The sequence below is a fragment of the Cokeromyces recurvatus genome (genome assembly GCF_025118155.1).
Source record: "Cokeromyces recurvatus strain NRRL 2243 chromosome Unknown BX663scaffold_7, whole genome shotgun sequence".
In the NCBI taxonomy this organism is placed as follows: domain Eukaryota; kingdom Fungi; phylum Mucoromycota; class Mucoromycetes; order Mucorales; family Mucoraceae; genus Cokeromyces; species Cokeromyces recurvatus.
The window spans coordinates 492,413-519,775 of record NW_026251393.1 but is presented as its reverse complement, the minus strand read 5'-3'; the positions used below and the strand labels follow the sequence as shown (position 1 = coordinate 519,775).

At 30.8% G+C, this 27,363-nt stretch overlaps 13 protein-coding genes across 13 annotated transcripts; 6 read left to right on the top strand and 7 right to left on the bottom strand.

The window, feature by feature from the left end:
- Nucleotides 1-398: 398 nt before the first annotated feature.
- BX663DRAFT_503226 (uncharacterized protein) lies at nucleotides 399-1,763 on the top strand. The gene is made up of 5 exons (XM_051526737.1): nucleotides 399-594; nucleotides 659-704; nucleotides 771-874; nucleotides 933-1,280; nucleotides 1,343-1,763. Exons 1-5 carry the CDS (start codon nucleotides 448-450, stop codon nucleotides 1,715-1,717), a joined length of 1,020 nt encoding a protein of 339 aa, XP_051384686.1. The 5' UTR covers nucleotides 399-447; the 3' UTR covers nucleotides 1,718-1,763.
- Nucleotides 1,764-2,530: 767 nt separating this feature from the next.
- On the top strand, nucleotides 2,531-4,343 carry BX663DRAFT_503223 (pyridoxal phosphate-dependent transferase). Its single transcript, XM_051526736.1, has 2 exons — nucleotides 2,531-2,993; nucleotides 3,085-4,343. Exons 1-2 carry the CDS (start codon nucleotides 2,581-2,583, stop codon nucleotides 4,265-4,267), a joined length of 1,596 nt encoding a protein of 531 aa, XP_051384685.1. The 5' UTR covers nucleotides 2,531-2,580; the 3' UTR covers nucleotides 4,268-4,343.
- Nucleotides 4,344-4,392: 49 nt separating this feature from the next.
- Nucleotides 4,393-7,694, top strand: BX663DRAFT_503219 (uncharacterized protein). Its single transcript, XM_051526735.1, has 4 exons — nucleotides 4,393-4,699; nucleotides 4,814-4,908; nucleotides 4,988-6,418; nucleotides 6,486-7,694. Exons 1-4 carry the CDS (start codon nucleotides 4,471-4,473, stop codon nucleotides 7,641-7,643), a joined length of 2,913 nt encoding a protein of 970 aa, XP_051384684.1. The 5' UTR covers nucleotides 4,393-4,470; the 3' UTR covers nucleotides 7,644-7,694.
- Nucleotides 7,695-8,317: 623 nt separating this feature from the next.
- On the bottom strand, nucleotides 8,318-8,855 carry BX663DRAFT_503218 (bola protein). The gene is made up of 3 exons (XM_051526734.1): nucleotides 8,669-8,855; nucleotides 8,461-8,588; nucleotides 8,318-8,401 (listed from the first exon to the last, which is right to left on the bottom strand). Exons 1-3 carry the CDS (start codon nucleotides 8,820-8,822, stop codon nucleotides 8,384-8,386), a joined length of 300 nt encoding a protein of 99 aa, XP_051384683.1. The 5' UTR covers nucleotides 8,823-8,855; the 3' UTR covers nucleotides 8,318-8,383.
- Nucleotides 8,856-9,180: 325 nt separating this feature from the next.
- On the bottom strand, nucleotides 9,181-10,035 carry BX663DRAFT_550341 (60S ribosomal protein L2; the record flags this gene model as incomplete). Its single annotated transcript, XM_051531209.1, has 2 exons — nucleotides 9,181-9,742; nucleotides 9,833-10,035. 2 exons carry the CDS (start codon nucleotides 10,033-10,035, stop codon nucleotides 9,181-9,183), a joined length of 765 nt encoding a protein of 254 aa, XP_051384682.1.
- Nucleotides 10,036-10,486: 451 nt separating this feature from the next.
- BX663DRAFT_550340 (uncharacterized protein) lies at nucleotides 10,487-11,125 on the top strand (the record flags this gene model as incomplete). Its single annotated transcript, XM_051531208.1, has 1 exon — nucleotides 10,487-11,125. One exon carries the CDS (start codon nucleotides 10,487-10,489, stop codon nucleotides 11,123-11,125), a length of 639 nt encoding a protein of 212 aa, XP_051384681.1.
- Nucleotides 11,126-11,171: 46 nt separating this feature from the next.
- BX663DRAFT_503211 (WD40-repeat-containing domain protein) lies at nucleotides 11,172-14,433 on the bottom strand. Its single transcript, XM_051526733.1, has 9 exons — nucleotides 14,189-14,433; nucleotides 14,042-14,120; nucleotides 13,902-13,990; nucleotides 13,643-13,802; nucleotides 13,498-13,581; nucleotides 13,097-13,424; nucleotides 11,594-13,039; nucleotides 11,427-11,531; nucleotides 11,172-11,339 (listed from the first exon to the last, which is right to left on the bottom strand). The coding sequence occupies exons 1-9, from the start codon at nucleotides 14,312-14,314 to the stop codon at nucleotides 11,213-11,215; spliced, it is 2,544 nt and encodes an 847-aa protein (XP_051384680.1). The 5' UTR covers nucleotides 14,315-14,433; the 3' UTR covers nucleotides 11,172-11,212.
- Nucleotides 14,434-15,051: 618 nt separating this feature from the next.
- BX663DRAFT_503205 (tubulin-tyrosine ligase family-domain-containing protein) lies at nucleotides 15,052-16,437 on the top strand. Its single transcript, XM_051526732.1, has 2 exons — nucleotides 15,052-16,181; nucleotides 16,247-16,437. The coding sequence occupies exons 1-2, from the start codon at nucleotides 15,141-15,143 to the stop codon at nucleotides 16,409-16,411; spliced, it is 1,206 nt and encodes a 401-aa protein (XP_051384679.1). The 5' UTR covers nucleotides 15,052-15,140; the 3' UTR covers nucleotides 16,412-16,437.
- A 98-nt stretch (nucleotides 16,438-16,535) lies between these two features.
- On the bottom strand, nucleotides 16,536-17,717 carry BX663DRAFT_503202 (DnaJ domain-containing protein). Its single transcript, XM_051526731.1, has 5 exons — nucleotides 17,514-17,717; nucleotides 17,431-17,444; nucleotides 17,333-17,358; nucleotides 17,183-17,259; nucleotides 16,536-17,126 (listed from the first exon to the last, which is right to left on the bottom strand). The coding sequence occupies exons 1-5, from the start codon at nucleotides 17,649-17,651 to the stop codon at nucleotides 16,734-16,736; spliced, it is 648 nt and encodes a 215-aa protein (XP_051384678.1). The 5' UTR covers nucleotides 17,652-17,717; the 3' UTR covers nucleotides 16,536-16,733.
- Nucleotides 17,718-20,162: 2,445 nt separating this feature from the next.
- Nucleotides 20,163-21,776, top strand: BX663DRAFT_325134 (uncharacterized protein). Its single transcript, XM_051522108.1, has 2 exons — nucleotides 20,163-20,191; nucleotides 20,283-21,776. Exon 2 carries the CDS (start codon nucleotides 20,367-20,369, stop codon nucleotides 21,630-21,632), a length of 1,266 nt encoding a protein of 421 aa, XP_051384677.1. The 5' UTR covers nucleotides 20,163-20,191; nucleotides 20,283-20,366; the 3' UTR covers nucleotides 21,633-21,776.
- A 90-nt stretch (nucleotides 21,777-21,866) lies between these two features.
- On the bottom strand, nucleotides 21,867-23,235 carry BX663DRAFT_503199 (integral membrane protein DUF106-domain-containing protein). Its single transcript, XM_051526730.1, has 6 exons — nucleotides 23,200-23,235; nucleotides 23,116-23,138; nucleotides 22,937-23,063; nucleotides 22,592-22,872; nucleotides 22,353-22,514; nucleotides 21,867-22,280 (listed from the first exon to the last, which is right to left on the bottom strand). The coding sequence occupies exons 1-6, from the start codon at nucleotides 23,208-23,210 to the stop codon at nucleotides 21,952-21,954; spliced, it is 933 nt and encodes a 310-aa protein (XP_051384676.1). The 5' UTR covers nucleotides 23,211-23,235; the 3' UTR covers nucleotides 21,867-21,951.
- Nucleotides 23,236-23,816: 581 nt separating this feature from the next.
- On the bottom strand, nucleotides 23,817-25,444 carry BX663DRAFT_430859 (Spo11/DNA topoisomerase VI subunit A; the record flags this gene model as incomplete). The annotated part of the gene is made up of 6 exons (XM_051522832.1): nucleotides 23,817-24,041; nucleotides 24,307-24,384; nucleotides 24,472-24,582; nucleotides 24,788-24,900; nucleotides 24,969-25,084; nucleotides 25,155-25,444. The coding sequence occupies 6 exons, from the start codon at nucleotides 25,442-25,444 to the stop codon at nucleotides 23,817-23,819; spliced, it is 933 nt and encodes a 310-aa protein (XP_051384675.1).
- A 125-nt stretch (nucleotides 25,445-25,569) lies between these two features.
- BX663DRAFT_503196 (GTP-binding protein) lies at nucleotides 25,570-26,917 on the bottom strand (the record flags this gene model as incomplete). Its single annotated transcript, XM_051526729.1, has 9 exons — nucleotides 25,570-25,717; nucleotides 25,779-26,014; nucleotides 26,088-26,141; nucleotides 26,202-26,268; nucleotides 26,323-26,389; nucleotides 26,473-26,534; nucleotides 26,678-26,688; nucleotides 26,780-26,801; nucleotides 26,882-26,917. 9 exons carry the CDS (start codon nucleotides 26,912-26,914, stop codon nucleotides 25,631-25,633), a joined length of 639 nt encoding a protein of 212 aa, XP_051384674.1. The 3' UTR covers nucleotides 25,570-25,630.
- Nucleotides 26,918-27,363: the final 446 nt, after the last annotated feature.

The window sequence follows — 27,363 nt, the reverse complement described above, 5'->3', positions numbered from 1 at the left end:
TTAAAATGTTAGACAACAGAGTTAATTTTTATTTTTAATAAAGAAGCTATATAGTTAGCCCATAATAATAATGATAGTTTTCAAGCAGATTATGCTTTTCTATACTTGCTAGTTTTTGTTATAATATAAACTACCTTTCATTACCATTCATAGATAAAGGCTTTAGTTAAAAAAAGAAAAGCAGCCAATTAATATTAGATATACATTCTGTTCTTAGACAAGAAATAACATGTACTAGTCCAAAAATAATAATATTTTATAATAGCTGTAAAAGAGTTATACATGCATATTCCATTTATAGACACTAGAAAAATAAAAATAATCCCTTTTTTAAAAAAGCATAACACAATCAAATCATTGGAATATAAGCAATACAAGAATATTTCCTTTCCTTTCTTTTCCTTTCCTTTCCTTTTATCTTTATTATATCCTCTTTACAATATTAATATGAATATTCAACAAATAGAACAGCGAGAAATGGTCAGAAGACAAGGCAATATAGCACATTATTACAATTCAAATCGATTTAGAGTCTATTGTTGTGGATGTATAAGAAGTGAATCTAATTTTGCACTTATATGTTTCTGTTGGGCGGTAATAAAATAGGCAATTTATATAACAAGATTCAAGTTAAAATTAACACGTATCATAATTATAGGGAATTAGTTTTTATTTCTCTGTTTCGTCTTTTATGCAACAGAGTCGTAATGTGTACAAATATGTATAAATCTACTTTATATATCTAACATTACTTCTTTATATGTATATAGCATTTTATTCTCATATAAAGGATGTTCCATTAATCATATTTGGGGCTGTCAATCTACTATTTGGTATTATCACTCTTTTCAGTTTTCTAATATTTCTATCTAGGGTAATTGTTTTGATAATTATGTTAATTTTGGCATTATTAATAGTTACACACATATTAGAGGAGTAGATTAAGAATGTTACCAGGTCCAGGATTTATTAAAATCTTAACTGCATCCAAGACAACTGTATTAGCTATTACTGCTAATGCACTTGGTGTGTTAGCGATTACATTAATCAATTTTGTCTATTTTGTGACAGATGAAGTAGCATTCAATAAGTGGTGTATTCAAGAATCAGTCAATCATTACAATACCACTCTCCCAGATTATCAGAACGATACTATTCCATCAAACACTTCTACTAGAAACCCAATAAACTCTACTGTAGATATTTATAACTGTAAAAGATTATACCAAAGTGAAATTAAATGGTCTTTATTAGCTATGATCATTATGTTTATTGTTTATGTAAGTGAATTTATGTATTTATGTATTTATTTTTTGATTTTACTATAAATTTATTCATTTAGATTCATTGGATATTGATTATTGCTGCTAAACAATCCTATAACTTTTACCGTAGACCGCCCATGTTAAATAATATGAATGAATTTGGAAATATAGCTCCTTCTGCTTACAGAAAACATAGACTCGAAAATAATAATAAGAATCCTTTACTTGCATACAAGAAACCTTCCAAAAAGACAAATTTGCTAAGGAGTCTTTTAGTTCATAAACAATATGATGAATTTCAGTTTGGAAATGATGAATTAATGACAGCTATTGTAGATGATAATGATATACTTGTTGCTGATAATGAGAAAAGGCCTACGACAAAATTTATTCAATTTACAGATGATAAATCAAAGGACTTGAAGCCTCCAGGGAAAGTGCTTATATTATAGCTAACAATGATAATAAATATATCTGTCAAAAATTCATAATCCGAAAAGCAAAGACTAAAAAGTGATTTTTATGTTGTTGCACAATCATTTATCTGATCTGCAACTATTTTTTTTGTTTGTTTGTTAAGCTGATTTCAAAAATATATGTGTATATGTTTATATTTATATAAAATAGCATAATATAACTAAGCTTTTCTTTAAATACATGTTTTTTTTTTCACTACTTCTGAGTAAGAATTATGTAAATTTTTACATTAAAGCATGCTAATAAACAATAATAACCTTAATTATCAGGGGTTTTTTTTTCTTTTTTACTTTTATATTTATGTATTTTACATCAAAGAGAAACTGAAACATTAAAATGAAGGTATGCTTCCAATTGTTTAATATCTATTACATAATCTTATCCAATTAAAATAGCTGACAAATCTAAAGAGATTATCCAATAAAATCAAATGCCCCTTTTTTTTGGTTTTGCACGATAAAAAAAGAAAGAAAGAAAAGCTTATAAGATATTATGAAATAGATTCTTTTAATTCTTTCTGTTTTATACTCGCAGAAGAACATATCTTTTCTTCAAACATTTTTTCATAGAATAAAAAACAAAAATTGTAAGTTTTATTTATTTTTTTTCTGACACATTTTTCCCTATTTTAATTAAACAATCAAAAAAACAAAATCCCCGACTTTTTTTATAGTGAAATTCTGGATATACTATAAAACGAGGAAAATTTTTTTATTGCAGTTTATAGAAATTTTATTTTCATCTTTATTCTCTTTTCTTTTTCCTTTTTTTTTTTTTTTTTTTTTTTTTTTTTTTTTTTATATATATACAAATATATATCTTAACCTCCCCCTTTACAATGGAGCCTATTCTTTTACAAGCTCGTAAAACATGTCCTTTCTTACATGGCAATACTACCTCAGCTTTAAAACGTTTAGCTAAGACTAAGACAAATGGTTTATTAGTAAAGGCTAATCAATGTCCCGTTATGGGTGCAGCTATTCAAACTAGAAGTATGCATCATTCTGTATCTGCCAAAGACCAACAAAAGCAAATACATGATACTAAACTTTTTGATTACGAAAATTTTTACAAGCAAATGTTGGATAAAAAACGAAATGATAAAAGCTATCGTTATTTTAATAATATTAATCGTCTTGCCAAAAAGTTTCCTATGGCTCACCTTGCTCGTCCTGTCGATGAAGTTACTGTATGGTGTGCAAATGACTATTTAGGTATGGGTGCAAGTCCTCTTTTAATAGAAGAAATGAAGTAAGTTTTTTAGACTTTTTTTTTTGACATGAATCGTCGTGATATATTATAACTTCTCTTTTTTTGTGTGTGTGTCTATGTGTCATTTTAGAAAAACTTTAGATCGCTATGGTGCTGGTGCTGGTGGTACTCGTAATATTGCTGGTAATGCTGATTTACATCTACAGCTAGAAACTGAATTAGCTGACTTACATCATACTGAGGGAGCTCTTGTTTTCTCCTCATGTATGGTAGCTAATGATGCCACTCTTTCTACTTTGGGTTCTAAGCTTCCTAACTGTGTATTCTTTTCAGATGAATTAAATCATGCTTCTATGATTCAAGGTATCCGTAATTCACGAGCTGAAAAGCATATCTTCCGACATAATGATGTTGAACATCTTGAACAGTTACTTCAATCTGTTGATTACAATAGACCTAAGATTATTGCCTTTGAATCTGTCTATTCTATGTGTGGCTCTATTGCTCCTATTCATAAGTTTGTTGAGTTGGCAAAGAAATACAATGCTATCACTTTCTTGGATGAAGTACATGCAGTTGGTATTTATGGTCCTCGTGGTGCTGGTGTTGCTGAACATCTTGATTTTGATCTGAATGCTAATAAACCTTATCGTGGTAATGGTAGTATTATGGATGAAATTGATATCTACACTGGTACGTTGGGTAAGACATTCGGTGTTGTAGGTGGTTACGTTGCGGGATCCGCTCAATTTATTGACATGATTCGTTCTTATGCTCCTGGCTTTATCTTCACTACATCTTTACCTCCTGTTATTGTTTCTGGTGCAAAGACATGTATTAATTACTTGAAACATTCAAATGCTGAACGTCGTATGCAACAATTAAATGCACGCACTGTGAAGTCTCGTTTAAACGAATTAGGTATTCCTGTTGTCCCTAATCCTTCTCATATCGTACCTGTCTTATTGGGTGATGCTGTCTCTGCAAAGATTGCCTCTGATGAGCTCTTGAATAAATATGATATTTATGTTCAAGCTATCAATTTCCCTACCGTTCCTGTAGGTCATGAGCGTCTTCGTATCACTCCTTCTCCTGGTCATACACCTGCTATGATTGATCACCTTGTTGATTCTCTTGAAGATATTTGGAATCGTCATGGTTTCAAGCGTATCACCGACTATGCAGCTGAAGGAGGTCGTTGTGATGTTGGCAAGAAGGATTTACCCGAAATCAAGCCATTATGGACTGATGAGCAATTAAATTATAATTTATCTATTGAAGAAAATCAACAAGAGGTTTCTTCTGCTATCTAATATTAATAATTTGAAGCCTTACTAATAAGAGAATAAAAAATACAACTTATTTGATTTTATATTATAATAGAGCATATTGATAAACATAGAGTTTTTTTTTCTGATTGGATAATTTTTTTTTTTTTTTTTGTTTTTTCTTATTTATTAAAAATTTCTTTTAAACTTCAAATCTATCTATTTATTTTATTTTATTTTTAATTAATATGAATCTAGGAAGAGAAACCCACGGATCTAAAGACAATTTCATTGTATTTGGTACAGCATTCCCAGAACAGACAGAAAAAGATAGACGTGCAGGACGTTCTGATGCTGGACAGTTCGTGCCTGTTTGGAAACAAGAAGCCAGAGATGAGCATGGTCGACGACGATTTCATGGTGCATTTACTGGCGGTTTCTCTGCAGGTTATTTTAACACTGTAGGATCTAAAGAAGGTCAGTTTACATAGTGGTTATTTTAATATCTTGTTATTGTTCTCTTTCTTTTCTTTTTCTTTTTTTTTCTTAAAATGAACATATACATTAAATATGCATGTTATTATTCTTTAGGTTGGGAACCAACAAATTATGTTTCTTCACGAAATGCTAGAAATGAAAGAAAACAAGCTAAACCTGAAGATTTTATGGATGAAGAAGATTTACAAGTATGAATCCGTTTTATAATACAAAATCCTTTTTCTTTCTTTTTATTCTTATTATTTGATTTATGCGTTTTCAACATAGGATATGGCCAATGCACGCAAATTAGTAACTACTGAAAAGTTTGATATATTGGGAGGCACAGAACGCGAACTGGCGGCACGTAGACAGCACCAGAAGGAAGAGGAGGAAAGAGGAGGTGCATTAAATTTCTTAGAAACCAGCTTAATGAACATGTTTGGCCCCCCTCGAGACTCCATTGGTATCCGTTTATTAAGAAAAATGGGTTGGCGTCCTGGGCAAGGAATTGGTCCACGAGTTTATAGAAAGAAATTAGATGACGAGGATGATGATGTAATAGATACAGATATCACATTTGCACCTCGAGATACACCTATTGAGAATTTTCAGCCTAAACGAGACACGTATGGTTTAGGTTATGATTTATCGTTATCCGCACCTGAAATAGCAGAAATGAAACGACTACGCGAACTAGCACAGCAAAGAGATAAAGATAATTCTAGTATGGATAAGAAGAAAAGGTCAGCGTTTGGAGTCCTTGATCCATCTAATGAAGATGAATCACGGGGTGCGTTTGGATTAGGTGTTTTTGATAATGAGTACGATGATGATATTTACTATGGACAAGGATCTTCATTTAAGAATTATCATACTTCACTATACGATGATGAAGAAGATGAATATACATTAGATATGTTGAAAGCAAAGCAACGACAACAACAAAAACAGGATGAAGAAGAGAGACGCAGAAGGAAAGATCCGTCATTACCTAAATGTTCAGATGGGAGACCGCCTTTATTAGGATTTCATGTATCATTATCCAGTCAAAATCAGCATTTAGGTAAATGGTATCCACCACCGAAGGTACCTGCTGACTTTACTGGTATACATAGAACACAAAGTGCAACAGTAGAGAGTTCAACACCAACCAAAAAGCTCACAGCAGCAGCAGAAGGTTTATTTTCTTTTGAAGAAAGAGGCCTTGCACTAGGCGAGAAACCAATTGAACAACGGTCTGTATTTGATTATATGCCACAACATTCAAAGGATAAATTAGACAAAGCTCTCCATTTTATTGTCGAACAACGAAAAGATAAATCGCAACTTTCTGATTTCCCTACTGTTTCAAAGCAAGTAGCTAATTTAGCATTACGTGGTTTTATACCCTTTGGTGATAACCCTAAAAAGCAAGCACGTTATAAACATTACTTAGAGAATCAAGCAGGCTTGCATTCAGAGGATGGTATTCCAAAGACTGTTTTACCTATACCTGAGGGTTTAACATATGAGGCAGGGATGAAGGAATTAGACGAATTTGCAAAGGCTGCACGCATTTTTAGACCTATTAGTTCTATGATGAGTGGACGATTTACAACTGCTTCTGATACGACAAAACATGAAGTGATTCATTTTGAAGGTGGACTGAAGACAGAGGAGGAATATAGGAAAGAAAAAGAAGAAAAAGAAAAAGCAATTCCAGAACCTAAAAAACAGGTAAACAAAAAAAAACATCACACATACTTTCGTTCTTATTTAAAGAAATTGACATTGTTATATATAGTTAAGTCAAGAAGCAGAAGCAGCAGCTATGAATATGTTCGGTAATTTAACACGTACTATCAAGCCCTTTTACCCAAATCGACTCGTTTGTAAACGATTCAATATACGTAATCCACATCCTGATCATGAGTTTATGGCAGATAATGCAGCAGGACGTACTCAAGCAGGATCAAAAGATGCACTAAGTAAGGAGTCCATGGAGACATTATTAAATGAACGTGTACCCTTGAAATTTTCTACTGCTACTACTATAGAAAATTTGAACACTCCTAAAGATAATCTCATGATGAAAGCAGTGATACCTAAACCATCCGAAAGACAATCAGATACAGAAGTAAAAGCACCCACAACAGGTATTGCTACAACCCTTGAAAAAAACAGTGAAGAGGATGAGGGACCACCTCTAGATTATGAAAGACCTTCTATGGATATTTTTAAGGCTATTTTTGATAATTCAGATACAGAGGAAGAAGAAGAAGAACAAGCTAAAGAAGATACTGTGCTTGAAACAACACATCTAACAAATGAAGCAGCTTCAGCGAACGTTATGGAGGAAGATGATTTTATTGGCCCACCACCACCACCCAAGGCACCTACAGTTGATATACCCATTACATCTAAATCACCCACACCTACTGCAGTAGAACCCTTTCGACCTATGTTTAGAAGAGCATCAGAAAGAAATGAACAACAAACAGATACAGTTATTCCAACTATCGTGTCTGAAGAAGTACTTGTTCAACCCTTCAAGCCTCGATCAAGTGGACATAGACGTCGTCGTATATCTGTTTCTGATAGTGAAAATGAAATAGAGGAAAAACGAAGAAAGAGAAGAGATGAAGAAGATAGAACGTCAAGAAGACATAGTCGACATCATAAAAGTAGCCATGAAAAGCATAAAAGGAAGAGAAGTGAAGAGAAAAGTAAAAGTCCTGAAAGAAATAGTAGTAGTAGTAGACATAAGCACAGGAGTAGTAAAAAAAGCCACAGCAGTAGCACTAACAGATCGTCTTCGCATCGTCATAAAAGCCATAAAGAAGATATTATTCTAAGTGAAGGTATATGGGTTGAAAAAGAGCCTATTATAACAGAACAAGAAAATAATAAACAACAAAAGAGTAGTACTAAAAGTCGAATGAGGGCTGCAGATATGTGGTAGCAAATAATTCATTTATTGAAATAAAACTAATAAAAGGGGAAATTATTGCTCTTTCTTTTTATGTGTTTATTTTATTAATTATTTTTTGATTATAACATACGCTTATTTTTTTTAAAAAAAAAAAATATAAAATTAAATTTGAAATACCACAATTCGGCAACCCCATAGATTTTCTCGGGTTTATAAGTAAAATTTTTCATATATATAAAATTGATCGGAAGTAGTAGCGTTCTTCTGTGGGCCGAGTGGCGATCATGGAGAGATGAATTTATTCGTTGGTGGATTCATGGGGGTATTCTGTGCTTTAACGATCACAGTGTCTTACAGAGTCTGGTGTCCAACATTCGAGTCTGAGCGGAGGCTTGGACTGGGAGGTTGTTCAATACTAGGGTAATGCCCGAGGGTAGTAATACAGCAGGGAAAACCTAGAGCACCGGTACGGCTGGAAGATGGCACAGTGGGAGAAGTATCAGGGTATAACTACCACTGCGAATAAGGACTACCTCTTTTTGCTCAATGAGAAAAAAAAAAAAAGAAAAGACATGTATTATAGATTTAGTAATTGAATATTTTTTTTTATAATATTCACGTACAAGATCGTTTTCTTATTTTTTAATTACTAGTAACTACTACAACAAAATAGTTTATTTCATTATTATTATTATACATGTAATTATTGTATATACATTTTTAATATTCAATTTCCCATAAACAAATATATTATTGTAATGTGATGTAATCTATTTAGAAGTTCTCAACTATAACATAAAATTGTTAGTCATTTACATAAGGCCAAAGTTCATGTATTACTATTTACCTGTAAGCCATGCATTTCTTTGATTTCTTCTTTTAAAATATCATTAACCATTCTATGTTGTTTAACTATGGTTGTACCTTCAAATTTTTTACTAGCAATGTCAATAGCATACATAGATCCACAACCACCTTCATATAAATATATATATATAAATAAAAATAGACAAACTTAATACACATCTACATATATATTAAGCAAATATTTTTACCAGAAACATCCACAACTTGAAGTTTATGTGGAGAAAAAGCTTCTGTAAGTTTGCTATAAATTCGTTTTTCGCCTTCACTTAAACCTGAAGGAACTTCTGTTGTGTAAAAAGCACGACGGATAGCGGTAGAGCGTGTAAAACGGGAAATGAACATGAATATAATGTAAGTTAATCAAAAAAAAAAAAAGGTTGATAAAAGAAAAAAAAAAAAAAATTATTCAGGGGGTATTTTAGATTGACAGATTGATAAGTTGTAGCAGTTAGATTATTATTACTACTACTACTACTGTAAAAAAACAAAACATCTTTTATTCTCGAATCTGATTGGACATAGTAGTAACGACGGCTAATAAAGCTTTCAAATACAAACTCAAATGTCTGATTTGTATATAAACAACTAGCTTATAATTCCTTAAAAATTAATAATGCGTATATATATGTACATATAACAATAATAAAACAAATTGTTAAAATATTTTATTATTATTCAAAGAACACTAAGAACGAATAATTTAAGCATCCTTAATCTTCTTAGTACCACGGAGAAGACCAGTACGACGGGCAGCAATCAAACCAACCTTTTGACCAGCAGGAGAGTCACGAGCCTTAGTAGAAGCCTTACCAATGTGTTGATGGTTACCACCACCGTGAGGGTGATCAACGGGGTTCATGGCAACACCACGAGTCTTGGGCCAGCTGTTACGCTTAACTCTGTACTTGTGGAAAGCACGACCAGCCTTCAACATAGGCTTATCAATACGACCACCACCGGCAACGATACCAATGACGGCACGAGAGGTAGAAGGAATGACCTTCTTGGCACCAGAGGGAAGACGAATACGAGTCTTACCATCATCACCGTGACCGATGACAGTAGCGTAGTTACCAGAGGTACGAGCAATGGAACCACGATCACCAACCTTTTCTTCGACATTACAGATAACGGTACCTTCGGGCATAGAGGACAAGGGCATAACGTTACCAATGTTCAAAGCAGCCTTCTTACCAGCATAGATGAATTGACCAGTGTACATACCTTCAGTGGCAATGAAGGTTTCGGTACGGAGCTTGTACCTTTTAATAACATGTTAGTTATAATTCAACAATCGCACACATAAACACACACACACACACACAAAAGAGAAGAAAATATAATATACTTACTTGTAAGGGTCACGGAAGACAACCTTAGCAAGAGGAGCACCTCTTCCGGGATCGTGGACAATATCCTTAACAATACCACGGATATAACCATGACGTTCAGCAAAGTCGAAAACTCTGAGCTTAGCAGCACCCTTACGGCCAACAGTGTGAGATTTGAAGATACTTCCAGCACCTTTTCTTTGAGCACGAATAACGCGACCCATCTTTAATTAAAATTCTATAATTGAAGAAATGGAAATTAGAAACTTCTGATCGCAAAAATGAATCTCCCAATAAATTATATCCAAATCATCCATCTATTTGCCGTTTATTTATACATCTTCCATCTATTTCAAAAACCAATCTCCTTCTATTTTTTTTTCTTTTTCCCTTATCCTTTTTTTTTTTTGTTATATTATGTTTTGTTCATGATACTTTACCCTTAATTAGGTGTAGGGAGGAGAAGAGGAAGTTTGTACAATCCATAGTAAGCTGAATACTGTATGTTCACTTTAGAATCTAGCGGTAATTTAAATACTGTTGCTCTGATTGGATATTTCTGTAATAATCCGATCCGGATTCCTTTTTTTTTTTTTTTTTTTTTTTTTTTTTTTTTTTAATATAGTTTATACTTGTAGACATTTAACATATACACATACACATTTTTTTTATAGTATGCAGCAACAGCAGATTCAGGAACGAAATGCATCATTCGCTTTATTAAATAAAGCAGAAACATTATGCAATACATGGCATCGAATACAATCCAAATCACTACTTTTATTACAATCTATAAGTAATATTATCGCACAGCGATATGCTGTATTAGATCAAATGTCAACTCTAGAAATACATGATGTTAATCCTTCGCGTCTGATGTTTAAACAAACTGAATCCATGGAGAATTCCATTGCTAATCTTTATTCTACTTTGGACTTGTTTGAAAAAGTAACAGATGACTGGTATCGATTAGAACATGAAGCTATTCGACACGTATCAAAATCATTAAATCAGCCCTTCCTCACAAAGCCACAACCTATTTCTACCCATTCACTCATACAGGTTACTGCAGTGACACCAGCTCAGACACATGATATAATCAGCCGGTTATCTTACATGTATAAAAATGAGTTTACCCACAAGGTGACACTATTATCTTCATTATCCTCAAGTGTCTCAACTCAGCGTCAGATTCAAACTTTGATTGATTGTTGGAATCTAGAATCAAATATAGATTCTTCTATTGAAACAGAAATGGTTGAGCGTATAAAGTTATACAAAACTGTAAAGAAAGTTTTAGAATCTGTAGACTAAACGGGAGACTTTATTATTTTTATGATGTTTATTAATTTATACTTGCTTTTTATTTATTTATTTATTTATTTTTTTTTTTTTACACATCTAATATTCTACATTAAAAATTCTCACAGAGCGATCCTCACCTGCTGAAGCTAATTGAAGAAGATTAGTTTCAGTCGAAGTAGGTTGTCTCCATGTAAGAGAACGAATAACACCATAATGACAAAGCCTATGTAAATAATAGAATTGTAAATATATCCTGACTCTAATGACTGTCTTTTTTGTACGTAAATATCTATATTTGTATATAGCTTACCCTTCCTCTAAATTATACCATAATTCCCATTTATTTGTTTCTTGCATGTTTGCACTTGACAACAACTGAATACGACCATTTTCTAAACCAATTGCTAACACATACCTAATAATAATAAAAACAAGTTATTAGTGTTTCGAGGTTCTTTATCTATTTATGATCTTTACTTGTTATCAATTGCAATAGGTGCAAAATCCACAGCAGTAACAGCTTCTGCACACTTAATAGTAGCAATACAATCCCATTTAACAGGCTGTTCAGAGTCAGTTTGAGTCCAAATTTTAACGGTCTTATCACGAGAACCGGTGACAAATAACTTATCATCGTGACTCCATGAACAATCCCAAATGATACGTGCATGTGCCTTTGTCTTTGCAACTAATTTATAAGGTGTATCGTGATTTTCATTGCGTTTAGAAAGAGACCAGAGACGATCGCGAGAAACAGTAAGTAACCATTGATCATTATGAGAGAATCGGACACGGGTAACAGTAAGTGCATGAGCATCAATCTTTGTTTTCACTTCTTTCCAGTTGTCTGTATTAAACAATCTAACCACTGCATGCTCTGAATTAGCAGCTTTACAGGCAGATGCAATCAATTTACCATCCTTGGTTGAATCGACACAAATCAATTCATAAAGATGACCATATAATTTCTCTGTTTCTGGCCATAATGTATGCTGAATTAACTGTTCTTCAAAAGGTGGATGCTGCATCACTTGTGCAAGTATTTCTGGTGTTACTGTAGTAGTTGAGTGATTACCTAAATGGTTATCGTTTCCTTCTTCACCTTCTTCGCCTACATCATCACCTTCAAAAACTGCTTTATTAGATAGACCAAGGGCAGGTAAGTTGGCTCCAACTGGCAAATTTTCAGTGTTCTCCATCATCGTTTTATCTCCTGTTAAGTTCATTAAACTTTCAACACAAGTACGAGGTGCATTAAAGACACGCAATACTTTTTCATCTGCACCACTAACAAATTGCCAATCATGAACAAAGGCAAGACATTTGATATCATAACCATGAACTTGAGGACGACCCATTTCATGCCACGTTGTGATTTTTTCCCCATTCACTTCTCTATTCCAAGGAGCGAACAATCTTGTTGTTTGATCTAAACTAACCGAGACTAAAAATCTAGACTTGGGATCCCAGCACAGACTTTCAACAGACTTGAAATGACCGCTAATAGCAACTTGAGGAGTCCAGTTAGTTTCATCTTTAGATGCTGAAATATCTTTCCATAAATGGAATGCACCATTAGCACCATGAGAGATGACATGTTTGCCATTAGGAGAGAATAGAGCACCACAGAAGCCTAAAGACGAAGTACCGCCAATGTCACCCATACGTACTTCATTCACCCAAACACCTGTATTGACATCAGGGCTCCAAATCATCATAGATTTATCACTGGATGCAGAAAGCAAACGCATAGGTTGAATTAAACGTTGTTTACCTTCCTTTGTTGCTTGTAAATAAGGTCTCTGCCATTCTACGCTGAATACCCAATCATCGTGACCCATTAATAAAGCTTCAAACATGAGCGAGTATTGCTGTGAGTTTACATTAATAATATGAGTTTTTGTACTTAATTGTTCTTCATCCCTACAAACACACACATGATGAATTTAAATATTTATAAGACTAACAGTACATACTTACAATGAACTCTCCTTCAATGCCTCAGATAAATCACTTGTATCATAATTGGTTTTGTCAGTTTTTGTTTCTGTATTTGACGGTATGTGAGCAGAAATCTTCCATAGACGAATATATTTATCTTGGCTTGCACTTGCCAACATCAAATCTCCTCTTTTAAACAAATTATTGGGGCTTTCAATATCTGATCCAGTATACGTGGCAAAAGAAAGATCACGAACCCAGTTGTCGTGGCCCTGTAAAATATGTACCTTTTCAAATTGCTTCGTTTCATTCTGATAAACATAAATCGAAATTAATTTATCTGTATGTCCACTAGCAATAATAGGAGCTAATAAAACAAATATTATATAAGCCATATACATTTATATATAAACATAGTATATGTTTTTTAATATATTTACTTTTACTGTTAGGCAGGTAAGATAAAGCCAAAGACATCGGATATTTATTTCCATTGTGTATAATCTGCTTACATGTTACTTCATCTAAATACATACATTTTTTTTTTTAGATTTTTAACTATAAATCACATCGTATTAATCTAACCTTTCATTTCATCTATAATGCGACGTTCCCAAACACGAATGGTACCATCTGCTGAACCTGTAATAATCAAATCTATTTCTTCCTCAATAGAATGAGCACGCATACATGCAATAGTCTCAACTGCACCCGCATGCCCTTCTAAAGTTGCAGAATTAATCCACTAAAATAAAATAAAATAAAGAATATTGATTTGCTGTCAATTTTTTTTTCCCCTCTTTGTAAATAATTTCTCTATTCGATGACTTTTGTTATATCTAACCTTTCCATTCAAGTCCATTTTCCAAATTTTGGCTGTATTATCAGCTGATCCGGATATTAATGCGACATCTCTCATGTTTCCTTCACAGCCTAATTATTGATTAGTTTAAGTTTAGTTGTAATTTAATTGCGCAACATTACCTCTTTCAATAAACTTTACGCAAATAACACGAGCCTTGTGTCCCGGTAATGTTTCTAGGATGCCTTTGCTATGTTCATTCTACATGTATAAATATATAAAAAATAAACAATTAATTAATTTCTTCTTCCTTTAACATTAATACATACTAAAGGAGAATAAAGAGCGATCAAAGCATCAGCACCGAATGCAACAAGACCACTATTACCCCAACATGCTGCATGTGTGGTTTTGTTACATCCAATAGAAATGAATTCTGAAGAAACTTTGACCATTTCAATAAGAACAATAATAATAATAAAAAAAAAGACTTGGATAAACTATATTAAATAAGCAGCATTTGAATGTTTAAAATTTTTGTGGCTTGTTATTAAAAGAAATAATAAGAATTGGCCTTTATTTTATTTTATTTTTATTAATAAATCTACTATTATTTGCATAACAAGTTCTTCTTTTTCTACATTACTAGTTATATTCCTCTGTAATTATTGGTTCATTTCCTTACCTACAAATGTCATTGTTTATACATTAATATAATCGATATTTAATATACAAAAAATATCTATTAAAATACCAGTAAAGCTAACAAAATCTTTACATTTTCCTTTCCACCTTGATATTATATTTCTTATTTATGGCAAAATTTTGTTAATTATATTGCTAAAGAACAATAAGGTCTCGTCATTGACAGTTTTTTTGTAATAAGTTATCAAAATAAAAGAAATAAATAAGACTGTACATTAGTTTATTAAATCTGTAAAAAAAAAAGACTTTGTTCTCAACGGATTCCTTTCCTTCAAAGTAACCATTCATTTTGGTTATCTAATAAATAACACTCTTGTCGATAAGTTGGAATAAAGTTTGAAGCTTAATTGAGAGTAACAAAGGATATAGACAGATCTATTTCCTTTCTTAAGAGCTCTGATAAAAAAATGTAGTTTTAAAAGTAGAATGATCATCCTAGTCCTATTATCTTTATGCTATTATCGTGACTCCATTTTATCTTTTTATTTTTTTTTATCTTTATTTTTTATCTTTATTTTTTATTTTTTTTTTTTTTTGATTCCTTTTTTTTTTCTCTTAGTATTTGTTTAAAAAAAAATGTTGTCCTTAAAAGCTCAGGTTCATTTAGATGAACCTTATACTCATAGAGCTGTGATAAGAGCGCTTGAAAATTCTTCAAAAATCAATTGGACCATTGATGAAGATGTACCTGAAGATAATGCTGAGAAACAAGTAGATCCATCATCTATGCATCAACTTCAGTGGCTTGAATATGAATTGATCAATTGGCAAAACTTGGCTAAAAACCCTCAACAAACACTAGCTAATGCTTATTGTATTCGTAAAGGGTTAATTCGTAAGTCACAATTTGCTTATAACGTATCTAAATACCTATCAAAGAATCCTACAAGTATTTTGAAACAAGCTATTCCCGAGACTTGGTTGTTTGAATTAGATCATGTTGATTATTTTGAAGAAGCCATGAATGAGGTATATGAAGTTGAACGTGATTTAAATGAAGAAGGTAGCGAACACATGTTTATTATTAAGCCTAGTATGGCTAATAAAGCAGCCGGTATTAAAGTATTTAATTCACTTGAGCAGTTACGTGCTATGTTTGAAGAGCCAGAATCAGATGAGGAGGAAGAAGAAGAAGAAGAAGAAGAAGAAGACGATGGTCGAGAAGATTTATCACAAGTACGTGAGTGGGTTATTCAACGTTATATTAAACATCCTTTACTTGTTAATGGACGTAAATTTCACATACGTGCCTATGTGTTAGCCAAATCCAACATTCAAGTCTATTTATATAAGCCCATGTTAGCTCTATTTGCTATGAAACCCTATAATACGAGTAATTTAGAAGATAACTTGATTCATTTGACAAATACATGTATTCAACAAGGAGAAGAAGGATTTGATGAAAAGGCGTCTGTAAAATTATTTTGGGAATTAGATTTACCAAAGAAGGATTTAAATCATCTCTTTGAGCAAATGAAACATATTTTAGCAGATGTATTTGATGCTTGTACAAGTGAAATGACGACTTTTCAAGCTATGCCTAATGCGTTTGAATTATTTGGAGTTGATTTTCTTGTAGATCAAGAATTAAATGTATATTTCCTAGAAGCCAATGCAGTAAGTAGTAAAAAGTAATAAGAGTAGTAGAAGAAGTATATTAATTTGGTGTATATATGATTTAGTTCCCAGATTTCAAACAAACAGGCGATAAATTACAATATATTATTCAAGAATTATTTGAAGCAACTCATCGTGTAGTAATTGAACCTTACTTTACAGATAGTCAAGAAGAAGTGATAGATGAAAATTTAATTAAAGTATTTGAAAAGGAATTATTAGCTTTATAGTTAAATAAATAGAAGATTTTATTTAATATAAATGTTGATTATAATATGATGGGTTACTGCTATTGTTACTATTACTATTATTATTAGTACTGTAATAGTAAGGATCTTGCATCATCATTTGTTGTTGTTGTTGTTGTTGTCTCAAGTATTGTTCTTGACGCCTTCTATTATCCAGTAATCTTTGCTGCTGCTGCTGCTGCTGTTGTTGTTGTTGTTGTAAATAAAGCATATTATTATTTTCAATCTGCTGTCTTGCTGGTGGCTGTTCAATACCATTTACTTTAGTTACACCATTACCATATTCTTCTATTACTTTTGTTCCCTATAAAAGAAAGATTACTATATAATAACAGTCTCCAAAAAAAAGAATTAGACTTACATTTTCATCAGTAATTTTCGTTATCTTAACTGTTTCAATCACACCATTAATATTACGAGTCGTTGTTGTTACTGATTTTGAATATCCTCCTCTATTCATACTACCGCTACTACTACTAGAAAATTGTTGTTGTAACATTGGCATAAAGCTACTGCTGTTTCCTCCAAATAATGAATGATCCATTCCTCTATTAGACATAAAAGGATGGTGAGGAAACATTCCAAAAGAAGGAGGAGGGGGAGGAGGAGGCATCATAAAAGAAGAAAACAAGTCTCCTCCAAACATACTGTTCATATGACCAAAAAATTCTGCAAATATATCTTCTGGTCTATGGAACTATATAATAAAATAGGATTAATAAAATAAAAAAGGAGTAATATAAATAAGATTACCGTAAAACCATCAAACAAATGATTATACTCATCTTCATCTAATCTTCCACGATTATCATAAATACGTCGTTTTTCAGCTATATATAATAAAGAAAGAAAATATGGGTTAACATCATTTCACTTATTATATGTGTAATTATCATTGCTTACGATCTGATAGAATTTCATATGCTTCACTGAAAAAGAAAAAAACAAATAAGTAAATTCCTTTTTTTTTTTTCTCTAATGACAATGTTTTTTTTTTTTACCTGATTGTTTTAAACTATCAATATAAAATATATAAAGATTATGAATACACATAAATATACCCTATAAACTATATACTACAAACCTTTTCAGCTGCATCAGCAGAAGAATTTTTATCAGGATGATATTTTAAGGCTAATTTTCGGTATGCTTTTTTAATTTGTTGTTCATCAGCGTCTGATTGAATGTTTAAAACTTCATAGTAATTAGTTACTGTAGGCATTTTGAAATGTTACAATTATTGAAAAGAAAAGGAAAGAAAAGGAAAGAAAAAAAAAGAAAAACAAAACAATAAAGAATAATTATAGTAAAAAAGACTAAATTTATGCTTTTAATTTGTGATTTTATTCTTTGCTCATACTTGGTAAGGTGGATTTTATCGGTTTGCAAAAAAAATGATTGGCGGTTACAAAAAAAGTAATTGGCGATTGGTGAAAATTTCATTGTCGTTTATTTGGTTATTTAAACATTTTCTTCTTCATAATAAAAGCTCTTGATAGTTAATTATTTAATTTTAATCTTCTTTAAAGCAAAGCTATAAAAGGGAAGAGAAGGAGGAAGAAGAATCATATGACCTATTTTTGTATTTGAGTGCCTCAGTCAATTCTAGTATAATTTTTTCGACACTTTGAATAGCAACTATACAGTTTTGATCTACCTATATTGCCTATTTCATTCTTCCCAGTATATTATACTTTATATAACTACAACTTTTTTTTTTTTTCATATCATATATGACTTTACCCTATCACTCTACCTATCGCAACATAATCATAGATGCTTAATTTACATGAAATGCATTGCTCATTTCAACATGCCCATCATAATCTTCACAGAAAAGCATAATTCCCATCTGGAAAAGGGACAATGTCACAATGTAAAATGAAGTAAAATTTTATAATGAATCGACGATATTCAAAATAAGGTAAACAGAGTTAATTACTCCAGATTTAAAGTGCTTGGACAAATAAAATATAAAAGAAGGGGCTACAGCTTATTTATGTTCATTCTTGTTGACTTAACTAGTGTGTTTGTAGTTTTTATAATTATTTATTTTTTGATAACTTGATAACACAATGTTCAAATTGTGTGTGTAGAGGGTTTACTCTTGTTATTACTGTCAATATTTTATAAATCACAATTCTTTGATTTCTTGTTTTGTCATCAAATAAGCGCTATGAACATTTAAATCTTTAAATCTAAGAAGGTCTTCTTTATTCTTAGCAAATCTTATTGTTTCATTTACATTTTCGTCAAAATCATATCATTAACCTATCTCAAAGCAAAGTCGAAAATAAAATATTAGAATATGCTTACGTGTATTTTTTTTTTATTCATTTATAATATTAAAGATGCAAGTAGTAGTCACTCGTGTAACACTTCATTATGAAAAGATATAAAAAGGCACACATATTTAATTTCCCCTCTTTTTTTTTCTCTCTTTTTTTTTTTTTTTTTTTTTTTTTTTTTTTTTTTTTTTTTTTTAAATCAGCCAATCAGCCGTAGCCGTGGAGCCCGCCTTGTTCACCACGTTAAATATTCGAACACGGAGGCAATATGGGGAGCCTGTTTTAAGCCGGGCTACGAGCAGCACTGTAAATCGCCCCGTCTGTATAGTGCCTCCAATGGCTGATGGAAGGTAGCACAGAATGTTTATTGATAATAAGAGTAGTTATTAACTACGAACAATATTTAGATCTTCATTTATAAAAATGTTAGGCTTCTAAAGATTGTTTCGTAAAATAGTCCTTCTTATTATAATAGAACATTCAAGAGGTTAAAACAATCTATGGATTATGAATGATACTTTCATTTATGACAATAGATGTTTAGTATCTACTTATTGTCATTGTAATTAAAACCACTAAATATGCTCAAAGTTGATAGTTCACATATAAACGGTATCCTTGTTCTTTATCATTAGAAAATGATATTTTGGGCTGATTTATAATGATATGTTTCTTGGTTAAATAAGTGGATTATAAAAGTTTCAGGTCTTCTTTAATACAGTAGTAATAACGCGGAATTTAGTTATAATTCAATTATTTGGTTTTATTTATGCATCTTCCTCTTTGATGAATAGACATAATTTTATTCAAAAAAAAAAAAAAATTAAACATAGCATTTTACTTTTATTTTTGATTCGTCTAGAAAAGAAGTAACAACGTCTAATAAGTTCACAGTGTAAAATATGTATACGTATATTTGTATATTATGTACTTTATTCAATCTCTCCTGCTTATGTGTGAGAAAACTACATAGTCCACAAGCTCAGTTTTTGTTATATTCATTAATTTTGTAAAAATTGTCGTCCGTTTATCTTAATAAATATGATTGCTTTGACTCCTTATGTCCTTTATTGAATGTAATCAATGCATTCATCAACGCCTTGGATAGTTGCCTGGTCGCCATTCAACTTATTGCCTAAAGCACCCCCTACACTACACTTTTGACAGAGTAGCATGCCACGTATATATAATACCAAGAATATAAGTTTTTTTTTTTTTATTTATTTATTAGTATGCAGACAAATATGCAGTAATCAGCCTAACCAATGCATCTTACAAGATATGCATAATAAAATATTGACACTGAATATACATCAATTTATTTATTTATAAAATATAGCATTCCTACAACTAAACCTTATAAATATTGCCCTTTCTCGTGCTTTTGTTCCCTTTTTAATCTCTCTTCTCCTTTCCTCACCCCTCCTTTTTTTTTTAATTCTATACACATATTGGAACAGCCATATTATATAATGTACATGTATAAGGGTCATATTTTGTTATATTGTAGAATATAGCATTATATACTAATAAGCTTATATTTATATATATATATATATATGTAGCTGAATATCTCTACTCAATTAACCTCTTTATTCTTTGCAGAAAAAAAAAATAGTTGTATCATTTTCTTTATACAGCTGTTTAAAATGATACAAACAATCCTATATCTAATGCTTACAATTTTTTCGTCTATTCCAAATCGTATTCGTCCTTTTCTATTAGTTTTTATTTTTGCCAAATTACCTCTCACTCTTTTGTTGACTGGAGCTTTGTATGTGTATATGACGATGAGTATCTTTAATTATAGTAAAGAAAACATAATAGAACAAAAATCCCCTTTATTATTGACATATCATGATGATAAGGAAGAAAAAGAAAGAAAATGGAATGCTAACAAGCAGATTACATTGGCTAAATCACTTTCCTTTAATAATCGGCCTCATTATGCTTCTATTCATCACAATTTTTATAATATACCTAAAGATCAAACGAGTCATCTTTTAGAAGATGATATATTCAATACTCCTATAATTCTGACTGCTACTGTTATGCCTAGAATAGAGGACGAATTTAGTTCTCTATCGAAAGAAAAGACATATGATGAAGAAATAATGACTACACCAATGGCTCATACTACTACTATTCCTGTTTTTCATGTTAATTGGAATGCCATTCATCAGGAACTGAAGACTGATTTGCGACGACAGCAAGAAGAGATGTGCTCAAATGAGAGTAATTACACTACTTTCTATAACAGTGAAGAAAGTGCATTATTGTCTTTAAAGCCTCATCAAATCCCAATGGATCGATGCACAACACATAGAAAAGAGCCTGCTTTATCAGACACTATTTTCCCATTATTATGTTCACCTAATTCTTCTTTGGTCTCCTTTGCATCCAAGTTGTCCTACCCATCTATATCATCATTACCTACTACTACTACTACATCTTTTGATTATCTTAATTCTAGTCATTTATTATCAGCTTTGTCCCTTGAGTCTGATGTCATCAGAACTCCTCCTACACAACAATCTATTACTACTACACAATTGATAACGCCTAGTAGTAGTTATACATGTTTGACAAAGATGAGCATGATTGAGGCCCCCTTCTATTCTATCATTCATCCTTCACCTAAGGGCTTCCATCATTCATCCATCGATCATGATCCATTTGTAGATAAGGAAAACAAAAGTAAATTCCAACATATTATATACAAATTTTCATTTTATAAAAAGAGGAAACGATTTAAAAATTATTTTAATGAGAGGAATGATACGATGAGCGAACAAACAACAGGGATATCAGATACCTTCAGAGGAGACAACACTCCAAGAAATCGTCATTCGATACAGATTAGACAAGTCCTTAAAACTAGATGGAGGAAGATGTTTGATAAGAAAGATAAATGATATTATTGGCTAACAAGTTCATTACAAATCAAGACAAGTTACAAAGTAATTAAAGAACTCCGAATTGAATACTTATTTCTAAAACTATCTTTAAGCTATCAATCATACAACATATATAAATAATGTGTTAACATTCTTCCTTCTAGTGTCTTTTTTTTAAAAGTATAAGTCGTGTTTATACATTTATTCTACTTGTACACACTTTATATGTATATAAATGTGACGCTGCTATCATTTCTGTTAATCCATTAAAATATATACACATGTTAAATAATAATAATAAAAAAAAACAAATGAGTATGTGAAAAATTCTTCATATTTAACGACGTTTATTATGATTCTTTTGTGCTGCCACTTTTTTTATTTTATCGCGTATAGTAGGCTCTTTATTATTAATTACTGTAGCAGTAGTGGTAGCAGTAGGTGTTGATGGTTTTTTACTAGAAGTGGGCTGTTTACCATACTTTTTTAATAATCTTTCTTCAATATCATCTAAATCCCATACATGAGGTGTAATCATCACATTTTCTTTTTCAGCAAGGAAAAGCTTATTAAAATCTTGAGGTTGACCAGGTTGAGCCATGCCTGGCATCATGCCTGGCATCATACCTGGCATAGCACTCATAGCAGTCATATCAACTCCAGCAGCTATTATAAAATATGAATATAAATGTATACATATTAAAAATGGACTTCAAAATGTCTATTATTGATTCTTACCATTATTATCACCCAAAATTAACGAAAAAACACTACCGAGACCAAATAAATTGAGGAAATACCAAGAAAGAGAAGAAACCCAGGTCACATCCATATCACGGGTATCAACACCACTTTGTAACATTTGTTTAAATCGGGGCGTTAAAGGGAATGGAAGTTTAACTAAAGAGAAAAGAGAGATGATTTAAAGGTAAATAAATATGTGTAATAAACAAACAAACAAACACTATTTCACTTACTAACGATAAATCCTTGAAAGAAAAAGTTAATCCAGCCCATAATAATCATTTGGGGCACCATGTTGGTTATTTGTTTTTTCATTCCTTCCATCATGCCTTCCATCATATCAGGATCTGACATTGGGTTCATAGGAGGTGCCCCCTCTTTATTTGCATCTGGGTTTTTAAGATATTTTCCTTTTTCAAATGCATCTGCTAAATAGGCTTTACGAACTGAAAATGCATGTTGTGGAATACTGTTGCCAACCATCCTTAAACGCATACCACGTAACAATGCCTTACTATTGAATAAATAAATGAATAAATAAACATGCAAAAAAAAAAAAAAAGAAAGTAGCATTTTACGATTCTCGAATAGCTTTTAATTGTGGCTTCTTTGGTGCACCTGTAATAAGCATAGTAATGTGATGTCTAAGGATGCCTACCAAGACCATGACAAATAAAATGGGGATCAAAACCCAATCACGAATGGCTAAAAATTAAAGTTGTTAATTCGCGTTATTTTGGTATTTCCAATGAATTACCAGGATCTAAAATCATTCGCTGTCTAAATCAGCATTAAATTAATGTTCAAATAAGTTCATTACATGAAAAAAAAAAAGACTTACGCATCAGCCATAGTTTTATTTATTTAAAAAAAAAAAAAAAAAAGAGCAACAACATAAAATACAGCAAAAGGACATCAAGTTAATCATAATTGAGCAACAGTAGCGGACTTTTTTTTTTTTTTTTTTTTTTTACGATAAATATTTGTCAAGTTTGGATGTTAGATAATTACTAATGCCATAAGGACCAGTATGATTCAAAGACTGTAGTTCACACTTGTAATCTGATTTTAATAAAGCATAAACTTCATTTCTATTATTGATTAAAAGAAAAAAAAGATGAATAGATATGTAATACGTCATCAATAGAATACATTACATATAATCTTGGTGACTTTGTGAACTTAATTCATTTTGAATATCTCTCCAACCTCTTTCAATAAGTTGACTCTCACCTGGATTTTCATTTAAATGATAAGTTCGAACCATATGAAGGCACTTTGATCTATCTCTTTCTGTCATATGAATATAGCACTCTAGTGCAATTGAGTATCTATGGAACATTATAATAGTAAAAGGAGTAAGGTAAATCAAGATATATTATATATGAATATGTTATATATACTCTTTTCGATCTTGACAAGTTAATCCAATTAATTGAATGCTGTTAACAGCTAGATTCAAGACATCAAACGCCATAGCCTATATATATATATATATAAAGATAAATAGATGAATATATTACTAGTATTGACTATAGTCACTCTTGCTCCCCATTTATAAGTAGCATAAATATCAAGACCATGAGGATCATTATCCATTAAAGCTAAAATAGGTTTACTGCTGTAACAAGTAGAAAAGTGTTTAATGAATTGTCTTGTACATAAATCAGGATATCCTTTTCCCTATGTGATTTTATATAAATAGTATATATATATATGTGTGTGTGTGTTTATACTAAAATAGATTCATATATGCATACTTACTGTAACTAATACACAACTTTGTGTTAATGATTCACAAAATCCAATTGAAACTAAATATCTAAATGTAGCCTATCACATATATGTAATAAATTTACAAAAGATATAGATATAAATGTATATTCTTAAGCATGCATATATGTATACATGTATATATATATTCATATTTATTTATATATATAGAAACCTCTTTTTCGACAACAATCATACAGCTTGCTTTTGATTGTATCTCAAGAATTTGATGGATAGGTGGTATAAGCATTCCCTGTGATATTTTAAAAATAATAATAATAATAATAACAATATTACTGTAAGTATGTGCTTATATATCATGTTGATGCTATATACTTACTTGATCATGACAATCATCTTCTTCTTCGTGAATACTCATACAATCCATAATTTTATTATTTTTCAATCTAATTCTGATAGGGCCAAAGACGAGACCTTTAGAAGCAGCACTCTATATCATACAAGTAAGTAAGTCTATACTAATAATCATTTACTATTCATTAAATAGTTTACCACATTTAATGATGATCTTGGTACATTAAAATGACATGAAATATCATCTACAATCTATGTATGTATGTATGTAAATATATATATATATATATATATACTTGTATATATCATATGTGTATTTTTGAATAATTTACAATATCAACAACAGCTTGAGTACCGAAGAGTGGAACATCTCTATAAAACATATCTCGTTTTGTAACCATTATTCGATAAGCAATAGCTTCATAAATCATTTGTAACACAGATATATAGCGAGCTACATTAATATAGGTAAGCTATATACTTATCTTTACAGTACGTATATATATATATATATATATATACCTAATGCTTTTGTGGACACAGCATTAGACAAAGATAAATATCTAACATTATTGACAACTTCTTCAGTAGTATTATAGTGTGGATTTAAATCATTGTTAATGTCTTCTTTTTCTTTTCTTTTCCTATTATATACTCCATGTTTAATTTTTATTGTTATTGTTATTATTATTATAAATTATGTAATACTTGTGCTGTTGAGTAGAGCCAAGTTTTCTCGTTAAAAATGGTAATTTAATGGGTTCACCTATCATAATAGATGTAATAATTTGCTCAATTGTATCCTCTATATCAGACATGACTGATTCACGCGATTTTTGGACTGTAGTGAATAGTTGCTGACTACCAGTAGAAGTAGGAAATAATATTTGAGTTACTGCTGCATCATAGTTAATTTTACAAAAGGATGTTTGTAAGTTATGATGATCAAGTACATGTTGACTTCTATTGTTAATAACTACTTCTTCTTCTTCTATCATTCTAGATATAATAGTAATAAGATAAAATAAAAGAAAAGAAAAGAAAGAGACAACAATAAATGATTAGAGTTAATTTAAGAATTTATTAGTAATGAAAAAATAAAAATAAAAAATGTTATATATGTTATTAAGGATATATAATGCGTAAAAAAAAAAAAAAATAAAAATAAAAATAAAATGTTTTTTTTAACAGCAACCACTACTATTTGAAGAGGAATTAGCAGAAGGTAAAGAAGACCCGCCTTGAGGATGTCCTAACTTGATTCCATTTGACTACATCAAAAGTGTCATTATTATATATAAACTAAGATGATTAGTCTGTACTCATAATTACCTCACTATTCATATCAATAACTCCAGTTTGAATCTTTTCTTGAATGGCCTTTGCTGTACGTTCAAAGGCCTCCTCAACATTTTCAGCTGATTTTGCAGATGTCTCCAAGAAATACAAACCATTTTCTTCAGCAAATTTTGCTGCTTCTTCTGTAGATACTTGTCTATTACTTTCTAAATCACATTTATTTCCAATCAACATAATAACTGTATTAGGATTTGCATGTTGACGAACATCTAATGATAAATACATACATACATATATATTAGTTATTAATGTAGTTTATGAAATATATGAAAAAAAAATAACCTTCTAACCAAACAGTTAAATGTTCAAATGTTTCTCTTCTTGTAATATCATAGACTTTTATATACATATAAATGTTAGTTTATTTTTACTTTTCACCGTTCTTTTTCGACTTACCTAATAAAGCACCAGCAGCACCTCTATAATAGCTTCTTGTAATTGATCTAAATGATTCTTGCCCAGCCTTTTATAAATGTTATCTAATATACGCATAACTAAAATAGAGAATAATAATTACCGTATCCCAAATTTGTAATTTTATTTGCTGATCGTTCACTTTAATAAAACGTGTACCAAAACCAACACTAATATTTTATTTGAATTCAATCATATATTCCTTTTTATCTCCAGAAAATAAATAAATAAATATACATGTATATATATTTACCCAATGGTCAAATCATGAGCTGGCATAAATCGTTTATCTGTAAATTGTAGCAGTATGCAAGACTATATAACAAAAAAAAAAAAAAAAAAAAGGCATTGTTTATAGTTTTTTTTTTTTTTTTTTTTTTTTTCGAGATGATTTTCCGTTAGCTTCAAAGTTATATTCATCTTTATTATTATTATTTGTAATGTTTAATTTATATTACTTTTCCAACACCTAATTTCATTAGTTTTTTTTTTTTTTTTTAAAAAAATAACTCATAATCTTTCAGTCATTCATTTATTAATGAGTAATTTATTAATTTTACCGGTATCACCAATAATAATATACTAAGTTGAAAAAAGAAAGAAAGAAAGATGTATAAGTATATATTTACTCATTTTTTTATTTTCTTTCTTGATGGATGAACCTTTATAATGTAATTGTAAATGCTATTAGACATTATTATATGCTTTTGAAAGAAATTACGAAAAAAAAAAAAAAAAAAAGCGTGTTCAATGCATACATTCAATTTTAAACATGTGACGTATATACCAGACGATCCAATAAAATTTGAGTAAGACAAAACTTAGTTTCGGTATTCAGGAACTGATTTAAAAAAAAAAAAAAAGACTATTATTTATTGCTTCAACATCATGTCTGACAAGTACAACTGTATATGTTTTTCTTAACACTATAACAACTTATATGTAGGTAAATGTCAGAAAGCTGTACGATTATCGAGTAAAAAGCATTTCATTCTTAAGATTTTATCTAGTTCTCCCTTTTTTTTTTTTGCATCAGTAAAAGAATAACTTATTTTCACTGTGAGAAATAATACTTTCTTTTTTTTTCTTTTAGAGTAAGGAACATATTGGTTTTGCTTTATGTTAATACGAAATGACAGCAAGG

Bases quoted from the DNA above. Each gene is read 5' to 3' on its own strand.
- BX663DRAFT_503199 (XM_051526730.1), bottom strand. The intron at 23,064-23,115 runs GTAATTCATTGG...TTTAATTTTTAG, and splicing joins GCGAATGATTTTAGATCCTG to CCATTCGTGATTGGGTTTTG. The intron at 22,281-22,352 runs GTAAGAATCAAT...ATTTTATAATAG, and splicing joins AATTTTGGGTGATAATAATG to CTGCTGGAGTTGATATGACT.
- BX663DRAFT_503223 (XM_051526736.1), top strand. From the start codon at position 2,581: ATGGAGCCTATTCTTTTACAAGCTCGTAAAACATGTCCTTTCTTACAT. The intron at 2,994-3,084 runs GTAAGTTTTTTA...GTGTCATTTTAG, and splicing joins CTTTTAATAGAAGAAATGAA to AAAAACTTTAGATCGCTATG.
- BX663DRAFT_325134 (XM_051522108.1), top strand. From the start codon at position 20,367: ATGATACAAACAATCCTATATCTAATGCTTACAATTTTTTCGTCTATT.
- BX663DRAFT_503205 (XM_051526732.1), top strand. From the start codon at position 15,141: ATGTTGTCCTTAAAAGCTCAGGTTCATTTAGATGAACCTTATACTCAT. The intron at 16,182-16,246 runs GTAAGTAGTAAA...TATATGATTTAG, and splicing joins ATTTCCTAGAAGCCAATGCA to TTCCCAGATTTCAAACAAAC.
- BX663DRAFT_503211 (XM_051526733.1), bottom strand. From the start codon at position 14,314: ATGGTCAAAGTTTCTTCAGAATTCATTTCTATTGGATGTAACAAAACC. The intron at 14,121-14,188 runs GTATGTATTAAT...TTATACATGTAG, and splicing joins TCGCTCTTTATTCTCCTTTA to AATGAACATAGCAAAGGCAT. The intron at 13,040-13,096 runs GTAAGTATGTAC...GTGTGTTTGTAG, and splicing joins GCATTGAAGGAGAGTTCATT to GGATGAAGAACAATTAAGTA.
- BX663DRAFT_503218 (XM_051526734.1), bottom strand. From the start codon at position 8,822: ATGTTCATTTCCCGTTTTACACGCTCTACCGCTATCCGTCGTGCTTTT. The intron at 8,589-8,668 runs GTAAAAATATTT...ATTTATATGAAG, and splicing joins TCAAGTTGTGGATGTTTCTG to GTGGTTGTGGATCTATGTAT.
- BX663DRAFT_503202 (XM_051526731.1), bottom strand. From the start codon at position 17,651: ATGCCTACAGTAACTAATTACTATGAAGTTTTAAACATTCAATCAGAC. The intron at 17,260-17,332 runs GTAAGCAATGAT...TATTATATATAG, and splicing joins ATATGAAATTCTATCAGATC to CTGAAAAACGACGTATTTAT. The intron at 17,127-17,182 runs GTAATCTTATTT...TTTATTATATAG, and splicing joins ATTTGTTTGATGGTTTTACG to TTCCATAGACCAGAAGATAT.
- BX663DRAFT_503226 (XM_051526737.1), top strand. From the start codon at position 448: ATGAATATTCAACAAATAGAACAGCGAGAAATGGTCAGAAGACAAGGC. The intron at 705-770 runs GTAATGTGTACA...ATATGTATATAG, and splicing joins GTCTTTTATGCAACAGAGTC to CATTTTATTCTCATATAAAG. The intron at 875-932 runs GTAATTGTTTTG...CACACATATTAG, and splicing joins TTCTAATATTTCTATCTAGG to AGGAGTAGATTAAGAATGTT.
- BX663DRAFT_503219 (XM_051526735.1), top strand. From the start codon at position 4,471: ATGAATCTAGGAAGAGAAACCCACGGATCTAAAGACAATTTCATTGTA. The intron at 4,909-4,987 runs GTATGAATCCGT...TTTTCAACATAG, and splicing joins TGGATGAAGAAGATTTACAA to GATATGGCCAATGCACGCAA. The intron at 6,419-6,485 runs GTAAACAAAAAA...TGTTATATATAG, and splicing joins TTCCAGAACCTAAAAAACAG to TTAAGTCAAGAAGCAGAAGC.